This window comes from Genypterus blacodes, unplaced genomic scaffold (genome assembly GCF_046128005.1).
Source record: "Genypterus blacodes isolate CSIRO-AG114 ecotype Tasmania unplaced genomic scaffold, CSIRO-AGI_Gbla_v1 ptg000062l_1, whole genome shotgun sequence".
In the NCBI taxonomy this organism is placed as follows: domain Eukaryota; kingdom Metazoa; phylum Chordata; class Actinopteri; order Ophidiiformes; family Ophidiidae; genus Genypterus; species Genypterus blacodes.
In genome coordinates, this window is record NW_027466874.1 from 970,491 (window position 1) to 980,097 (window position 9,607).

At 45.3% G+C, this 9,607-nt stretch overlaps 1 protein-coding gene across 1 annotated transcript in view; it reads left to right on the top strand.

Annotated features, from left to right (window-relative positions):
- The window catches only part of adcy1a (adenylate cyclase 1a), a 33,138-nt gene extending 24,118 nt beyond the window's left edge, over positions 1-9,020 (top strand). The window contains exons 11-20 of the mRNA XM_076154389.1: positions 568-652; positions 1,822-1,911; positions 2,599-2,873; positions 3,381-3,507; positions 3,771-3,887; positions 5,149-5,295; positions 5,401-5,499; positions 6,714-6,828; positions 8,406-8,530; positions 8,691-9,020. Coding sequence (XP_076010504.1) covers positions 568-652; positions 1,822-1,911; positions 2,599-2,873; positions 3,381-3,507; positions 3,771-3,887; positions 5,149-5,295; positions 5,401-5,499; positions 6,714-6,828; positions 8,406-8,530; positions 8,691-9,020 — 1,510 coding nt within the window. The remainder of the gene's footprint in view (positions 1-567; positions 653-1,821; positions 1,912-2,598; positions 2,874-3,380; positions 3,508-3,770; positions 3,888-5,148; positions 5,296-5,400; positions 5,500-6,713; positions 6,829-8,405; positions 8,531-8,690) is intronic.
- The last annotated feature ends 587 nt before the right edge of the window (positions 9,021-9,607 follow it).

The following is a 9,607-nucleotide window of genomic DNA, read 5'->3' on the forward strand; positions in this document are numbered from 1 at the left end:
TCCATTGTGAGGCCAGAACAACACTGCTTGAAACATTTTTGCACAATTTACTATATCAAGTCCTAACTGCAGTCTGGCCACATGTGATTACTAGAGCCAGAAAAGCAGTGATTTATTTAAAATATATAATAGTATGAGTGCTTCAAATTACAGAAGTGGTAGCCTGCCTGAAGCATACTGGGGTAATTACTGTAATCCTACAACTGCCCCGTGGGGGATCATGAGGAAGTCAGTCCCTTTTCAAAATGCAGTTAAAATTAATATAACAGAAGTAAAACAAAAAATGGACTGAGGCAGGACAGGAAGAGGACTGATCACTGTACGCTCATTAAATATCTGTGACTCAAACAGGTCGCCCCAAGAGGTCATTTGCTTGCTGCTTCCAAAAACAAGACACACACACACACACACACACACACACAAACACAAACACAAACACAATTCCAGGTTGGCAGTCTATGTGTGGTGTAACTGGATCAATATTGCGTGTGTGTAGTGTTGAGTGAGTCAGTGAGAATGTGGGGAGGCCCTGCTCACTGTGCTCTCCTCTCCTCACACATGGCCCAGGGGGATGCTGGTGCTGCTGCTGCTGGTGCTCTGTGTGTGTTTCCACGTGGCCTGTGTCATGTACCTGCACCTCACCAGCGTTCAGGTAAGACCATGAATCTGCCTCGTCTTTTTTAATGAGGGAAGTCGGTGAAAATACACATTTATTTAGGTCAGTGGTTCTCAATCCTGGTTGTTGAGGGTATTTCCCATCTCTCCTGGTTCTGCTGATTGACAGGTACTTTTAGCTCATCAAGATCTGGCCGTAGACAACTCTTGTTGTTTCTGTGTTTCCTTTGTCTCATACCTTGGACACTAATTGGACCAAACATGACATGGCAGGTTGAGCTTTGCACCAACTACTTAACAAGCCATGTGTTACTTGGGTTCAATTATAGCCAGGGGCAGATATCAAAAACTAGTTTGTAAACACTGTACTGCACAGTGCAACATGTTTATCACCGTATGCTTGTTGTCTTGTGTTGTTGAAGTATACGGAAGTCTTTAGCTCCACCCCCTTGTGCTTTGAACGAACCACAAGATATAGAAGACGGTGGGGAGCAGTAATGGTCAAATGAAGTCAGAAACGCAGTGACAGTAGAGGAGAAGAAACATGACTGAGAGGGCCAAGTGGGAGTTTCACATACAGTATTCACATTTATAAGATACGTCGTCGATGCCTCTTCACAGCAACAAGTACGCTTGCCTGAACAGCTGGTTTGAAATCACCCAGCAGTTGCAACACCGACATGGAAACGTGTAAGTTGAGAGTTGATGCGGAATTATTCCAGGTACGAAAGAACACTAGTTTGCTGGTGCTGGTGCTGACAAGGGACGTTTGGGCCCTAACATTGCCTCCAAGGGGACATGGAATTTAATCCTTCCGATTTCCGGGAAGTACGTCTGGAGTACGAGAGCAACATCACAGTATAAGCCCTAAGATGTGAGGACAGAGGAAATTAAGAAAGGTGTTCCTTGAGGAATTACTTTTTGTGTATAGATAAAACAAAAAAAGAGGTTTGGAACACACCCTTGACCATCATTATGGTAAATAAATGGCCTCTTCCTCTCCTGTGTTCATGCTGCGTCCTCGGTAGCCTGCACATAATGAACCCCCCCAACAAAGCACACTCGTTTTATTTCCACTTCGTCTGACTAACCATGTGCCCAAAAATGCTACTGAGCTACAACAAACAGGTGCATCAATTACTGACTTGTTCTATTCTTGCTCTCTACTCCCCGAAACGCCCACCCACGCTTTTTCTCTGTCCTCAGTGCCAACCAGGCTGCCTCACCATCCAGATCAGAACCCTGCTGTTCGTCTTCCTCGTTCTGCTCACCTACTCTGTTACCCAAGCCTGTGTGGTAAGTGTGTGTGTTTGTGTGTGGGTGTGTGTGCAGCATGACGAATACATTGATAGAGAATGTGAATGTGTTTTTGTGTCTCAACTTTTCACCATTCACCCACACTCAATGGAAGTAAGAAGACTGCAGCACTGAGGGAACAGAAGTTTCCCAGCATGGATTCAGGTTGGGCATATACTGTCCCATTCGAACCAGATTTTACTATCGTATTCGCAGTTCACGACTTGCTGAACTTCTACTCAGTCAGCCCTGTACTGTACTGTCAGATGGCACATTTTTTAGCCAATGTCGAGCAGTTTGAGTAGCCTCTATTTCCTGATCTGAATTCCCAAAATTCAATGTTCAGCTTACTTGGTGAGTCTGTACAGCACAAGTATCCTGGCAACACTCTTAGTCTACAACAATAACAAACAAGATGGTGCAGAGAGGGAGCCTGCCATGCAGACTGAGTCATCATCGACATCATCCATCCCAGCATCTGTGGGTCCAATGTTCAATTGGTATTTTCCCATAAATGTGCGATGGTCATGTGCTGTTTGTTTGAGTTCATAAAGTGTTTGCTCGTCCTAACATCAGTGGAGGAGAGTAAACACAGCCGAGGTACTCAAATCCTTAAAGGACTAAAACCGCAATGAGAATTTTAGGTGGCAATTTCTATCTTCTCTACCCGTCTGCTCCTTTCTCCAGGTGGGATGTGTTCCTTGGATGACAGGTGAGACAAACCACAGCCATTTGGCAGACGAGGTCACTGAAGACCTGCTGGGGATTGGACCTGAAAACGGCACTGAGGCGGACTGGGCTTGTCCCAGCATGGCATACGCCCTTTTGTCCTGTGTGGCTGGCACGCTCACAATTGTCCCCTACCTCCGCGTCTCTTCACTCCCCAAGATCCTCCTGCTCTTACTTCTCTCTGTTAGCTACACAGTTGTCATGGAGACCAGTGGCTATCGTCAAGCTGTAGGGTAGGACTGAGTGCCAATTTTTTATTATGATACAAATACTGTATTTCCTACCTGTTACCCTATTTTATTCACTGTGACACTGGTTCAGCCTGTCTTGCTGTGGAACGACATAAAAGTTTGGGTTATTAAAAAGGGGACGGCAGCTCACATTATTCATTTTGGTTACTTTCCCAGGGGAATCACTCTGGCTCTACTCCATCCATTCACTAAACATTGTCACAGTCATGCTTTCTCTCTTACTTTCTCTCACATGCTTCTTCCTCCTTATTGGACATTTTAGTTCTGAAATATTACCATGATTTGAACAGTAACAACTCACATTGTACAAGGGGAGATAAGTGCTGGCCTATAAGGGTGGCACCAGAACAAGAGCAGAAGAAGTCTTGCAATTATAATGTGCCTTTCTAAGCACGAAGTCCTTGAGAAGTTCAGGAATAATCACCAAGCCCCCCATGGTGTGTCTGAATATAACAACTGACTTTGTTTTGGTGTGTGTGTGTGTTTCAGAGGAGGGTTCCTCCACACTCGGGGTTATGATCCAGTCTTGGCTGTCTTGCTGTTTGCTGGAGCTCTGGCTCTGCATTCAAGACAATTAGATCTGAAGCTGCGGCTGGACTACCTCTGGGCTACTCAGGTATGAGGCTTATTTGTGTACATTGTTCTTCAAATATATCTATGCATACATTACCCTTTTGTGCTGTCATTTTACTTCTGTGTATGTATACACACAGCCATGTGTGGTCATCTTGTGTGCAAAACAGTACCCCCCTCTAGTGATAAAGTTAAGGAACTACATCTTACTCTGAGCTATGTGCTATGCTATCAGTGCTATCAGTTTCTTCTTCTTCTTCTTCTTCTTCTCCATGTTTGTGCCGTGTGACTCCTGATACTCTCCAGGCAGAGGAGGAGAGAGATGATATGGAGAAAGTGAAGCTGGATAACAAGAGGATCCTGTTCAACCTGCTGCCCGCCCATGTGGCCCAGCACTTCCTTATGTCAAATCCCAGGAACATGGTGAGGATCATCATGCATGTTTGGACTCGTCTAGACAGTATGACTCATCAGTCTTCCACTGAAATCATCAAAGACTCAAGTTCCTCTTTGCTTTCATTTAGCATAGAATAACATTATTTAAGTAAAAGTACATTTTTTAATGATGATCAGGTACTTGTTGAGACAGATGAGACACTGTTGCAAAAACCTCTCCATCTTCTCAAGTTATATCAGCCGTTATTGAGTCCTAGAAACCTTATATTCTCAAAACAAGGGGCAGATGTAGTGATTTCAGGGCCTAGATATTGGGGGAGAGAAAGAGAGAGATAGAGAGAAAGAGAAAGAGAGAGAGAGAGAGAGAGAGAGAGAGAGAGAGAGAAGGAGGAAAGGTTGTAAGATGTTCAGGTAAACTACGGAACGCCAAAGAGATCAGCTAAAAACTAGATTTTTAAATAAACTGATTAAGCAACTGAGTAGCCTTATATATCACATTTATTGATTTACAGATTTCCTCAGATCCAAACAGGTCTCCATTTTGGCCCGATGCCGTGTTTCATGATGATAGTTACCTCCTTTGTCAGGTTAAACCAGGGCGTGCCTGAATGAGGGAGCGCGGCTGCATGATGCACTTCTTTCCCCTTAATGACACGTTAAATCCCTGCTCTCTAAACTGCCCTCCTTGTATGTATATATTTAGTTTTTTCTGCTGCTCAAGTTTGGAATTGGAATCAGAGTCTTTTGTTTATCATCAACTTTAATCCTTACTTAATTGACACCATATTCTAATACTGGCCAAGACATTGGTTTCCCGCCGGTGTGACACAGCACACCGCCAATGAGAGAATTGACTCCAGACTCTTTGAGGTGAACGGCTGCTTGATGCTCTGCAGGCTTTGTATGGGACATCTCTGGGATCATCTGAGGCTGAGGCTGAGACTGGTAAACTCTCGGGAGAGGAAGTCAGGAAGTGTGTTTCCGGCACATTGATGACCCCTCAGAGCGACACTGTATAGAAAGGTTTCCTCAATTTCCTCTGGGCGAAGGGTCATCGACACACTGTATCCCTAACACAGCCTGTGTTACGTTATGATTTCTCTGCTGCGACAGAGGAACACTCAGTGGGTGTTTTTCATTGTTTTATTTTGACTATTACAAAACTCTGGTTTAAAAAAGAGTAGCTGTTAGCCTTCTAGTTACTCCTCAAACAGTACAGCACCAAGATGAAGAAACTTGACATAAGCAAACCTTTCTCTTAACTCTGTCTGGTCTGCGTCCTTGGTAGGACCTGTACTATCAGTCCTACGCTCAGGTCGGCGTGCTCTTCGCCTCCATCGCCAACTTCAACGACTTCTACATCGAGCTGGATGGGAACAACATGGGGGTGGAGTGTCTGAGGCTCCTCAACGAGATCATCGCTGACTTTGATGAGGTGAGTAAAGGGAAGGTTTCTTTGTTCTCCTGCCACTTCTGACTATCTCAGTAATAATGTCAATGCTTTTGTTTATGAATTAACCTCTCTCTCTCTCTCTCTCAGCTAATGGATAAGGAGTGCTACAGGGACATTGAAAAAATAAAGACCATTGGCAGCACATACATGGCTGCAGTAGGGCTGGTACCTACAACTGCCTCCAAGGTACACACACACACACACACACACACACACACAGTCTATATTTAGATCATTTATGTATGCATTTCTCTGTCGGTTTGTAGCTTAGCCTTAGTGCATTCCTAATGTTTTTAATTCAACACAGCAGTATTTTCACGGGAGTTTTTCTGGGTGTTGATATTTGGAGCACCGTCACGTTTCACTCAGCAAATCCTCTGTGAGGGATTTACAGGCCCCAGTGGCGTCAGCATATTCTGCATTCATCAAGTTTCATAAAATCCTGCAAAGCTTCCAAACAAAAGAGTCCTTTCTGCAACTTCTGCAAACTTTGTTGACACTTAACAGCCAGTCGCCGCGGTGATTTGCCTGGAGGAAAACACTGCTTTGTGCGTCTATAGCATCTGGAGATGATAATGTCGAAATGAGATCAAGATCGCCTCCTGCCTCGTGTCTACACCCTGGTTCATACCAGGAGATCATTCACATCATATCGGAAGTTGGCAATATGAGACCCAATACACACATAATGAGCTATTATCACGACTTTCACAGTTTTTGGTCCTCTAGTATGTGGAGAGCAAACACGCTAAAAATAGCACAACACACAGTAACAGATTCCATCCGAGCTTTGCCAGAGTCCAGACTCAAAACTGTTTCACACACATCTCGCAATCTTAGTTGACTTCATGGCGCAAACATCTCCTGCGTGTCCTCATCAGTGGCCTCACACACTCATCACAGGGACATCGCTGAGTCTCGCTGTTATTTCTACACACGTAAAAATGTGTTTCCAAATGTTCTGCAGCTTTGACATTCTTGGTGGTTTTATGACAAAGCACAGTTTAATGACAGTGACCAGAGCTCAGAGACCCCCCCTCCCCTGCTATGGAGTCCAGGACAAACAAAAGTTTGTTTTTCTGGACCAAAAAAGAAATAAAACGTGGATGAAGTCATGGAAACATGGGGGTGCATGTAGCAGCACCCGCTAGATGTTAGCAGAAATCTATGACCTCTTCCACTTCAGTTTGGTTTTTCAATTGACAAACAGTCCTCATCCTCTGACCAAACCTTACACTCACACTGCAGGAGAATCTGGCAAAACAAAATCTTAAGAACCATCGAAAACAATGGCTTCACTACCCATCATCAGAAAAGAGAGGACAGATTTATCATAATGTGAACCCCACTTATGTGTGAAGAGTGAACTCACGATATTCACACATTGTTCTGATTTTTAGGCCAAGAAGTCCATCACCTCACATTTATGCACAGTGTCAGATTTTGCCATTGAGATGTTCGATGTCCTGGATGCCATCAACTACCAGTCTTACAATGACTTTGTCTTAAGAGTAGGTAAGTGGAGACACACACACACACACACACACACACACACACACACACACACACACACACACACACACACACACACACACACACACACACACACTGTAGCTGGCTGTAGGTTTAAATGTTTGTATGTAGGTTTTCATTTGCCAAAGATAGAGGAAGACATTCATTTAATTTCCTCACATTACACTAATAACAGACTGAAAACAGCATTTACCCGCAACTGAAGGCTGCTGGCTTTGTCAACGGTTACAACAAACACTGTGCTACTTCACAGATTAAATGGAAGAATGTGGAGCAGAGCTGCATGGCAGGACAGTGCCAGTGGTAAAATAGAAAACACATTTCATTGCTTTAACGACATGGAAAGAATTCTTGGAGGGCAACTGTTGTATCGCTGTGATGCTGCCAGGGTTTGATTCACTTTTATACGACTGACAGAAACATGATCTGATTTGCTTCTTTGGTTTGCTGTATTTGAAATATTCCAAACTTGGGTGGAAATGTAGCAGTTGTGGCAAACAAGACTGAATTATTTTTATTCATGACAACAGCAAAATGTAATGAGCTGTCTGAGTCTCTGCAAACATCATAGGTGAAGTACAGAACGTCTTTTTGAAATGTAGTAGAGCGGACGTAGAAAGTAGCACCAAATGGAAACACTCAAAGCTACGTCAAAGTTACTGTCCTGCCCGCTGTTCTCCAGTACAAATCACACACAGTCCCAGTGTTTGAGTTTCTGACCTATGGCACTGGACACTAACCAACTGCTGAAGCTCAATGCCGGTAAGTTGAGTGAATCTGTATGGTAGGAAATGCATCACAGAAACGCGCTGCTGCAGGAAGCTCGTCACAGCGAGACCTGAAGCTTGGGCTCCCATTGTGTTGGGTTCCTGTGGGGAGCCTGCGACAGGAGCCCTTGTTTAATCACAGCATAACCTGGTGTACACAGTGCCATCCTGTCTGCACACTCTGGGTCTTCATGCAGAAAAAGTGCATGTATTTGCGTACTTGGTCGGACCCAGTGTGCAAAAACACAGAACGCGCTGAAAACTGCAGCTTCAGTAAGTAGGGGAACAAAAATAGGTATGACAACTACTCAGCCTTTATAAGAAACACTGCTAATCTAACCTGTGGACTCTCGAGGAGTATGGCTGTAAACTTTGACCTCTAATGCAGAGCTGTGTCGTCATGGTGATTTAATCAGGGGCATGCTTTCTGATTGATAACTGCCAATCCACAGGCGGGCGTAGAATGTTGAGGATGTAAATGAGCACAGCTGCATCGCATGCGATCTGATCGAAGCGCCGCTAATAAGGATCAGCTGTGAGGGCTTTAAAGACGCCACTACACGTGAGGAAGTGAGGAACGCCTCAGCAAATATGGAGAAGTGCTAGTGCACTCCCTGGAGACTAAAGTAAACCCTGCTAAGTCTCAGTAAACACGCCCTTAGTGTGTGTTTCATTTAAAGCTGTTGTCATTAGCTGTATGTTTGTTGCCATACAGATAAATGACATTGCCTTACAGCGCGCTAACCTCTGACCTCTGCACTCTGACCTCTGGGCTCATTGTGGTCATATCAGGTATCAACGTGGGGCCTGTGGTAGCCGGAGTGATTGGAGCCAGAAGGCCTCAGTATGATATCTGGGGCAACACGGTGAATGTAGCCAGCAGGATGGATAGTACTGGAGTACAAGGCAAGATACAGGTACAGTGCTGCAGTACACGCGTACATGTGTACAATCATATGATCACGCCATGTTGCTTTATTACACACACCAAGCATTTCTACCTACAACATCTGAACTTCCAGCAAAATGTTTTTTCATCTAAAATGTTCTCATCTTTGCTGCTTTGTTTGTCCCCAGGTGACTGAGGAGGTTCATCGCATCATCAAAGACTATTACGACTTCATTTGCCGCGGCCAGGTCAGCGTCAAGGGCAAAGGTCAGATGCTCACTTACTTTCTGGAAGGCCGACAGCCGGGCGGCACCAAGCTATACCAGCCCCAGCACCCTGGCAACGCCGGTCGACGCTCAAGTGCATTATCTCACGGCAGCGTGTGTACCAGATTAAGCCCCGCCCCCACAGTGAGCACCTACGGCACCATCAGGACCCCTAGCCCTGGCGTGGCGAAACCAACCGCCTCCACGAGCACCATCAGATACCTGCCCTCTGTCCCCACGGCGATGGTGTGACACACACGCGCACACACACACATGCATACATACATACATACAGTACAGTGTCTCCATGGTGACTGTGGAGCACGAAAGTGGAGATGGGGAAATATGCACGCGACGGGCGAAGAGAGGGCGCGAAGATAGAAGAAGAGTTGTTCTCCGCTCGTTGTGTGTGTGTGTGTGTGTGTGTGTGAAGCTTTTTCCCTCCATCAGCACAGACGGCCCAGCGTGTTTGTGCGAATGCAGTGGTCCAACATAAGGTCCAGTCTCCAGCCGGGCCTCTAGGGAGGACAGGACACTCGAGCTGGGTTTGATTTTTATAGCACAGTCGGGCATCGTTAGCAGGATGTAGGACGCTCTAGCCAAGTCGCTCTGTCACCACTCACAGGCCAAGGATGTCTCCAGAGCAGACTCTCCAACTCGTATCCACGGCTACAACACACTGAATAAGCATTGGAAAAAAATTGAAATGCACAATTGACAGTGTAGCAGGTGACATCTTCACTTTAGCTCTCTCTCTCTCTCTCTCTCTCTCTCTCTCTCTCTCTCTCTCTCTCTCTCTCTCTCTCTCTCTCTCGCTCTCTCGCTCTCTCTCTCTCTCT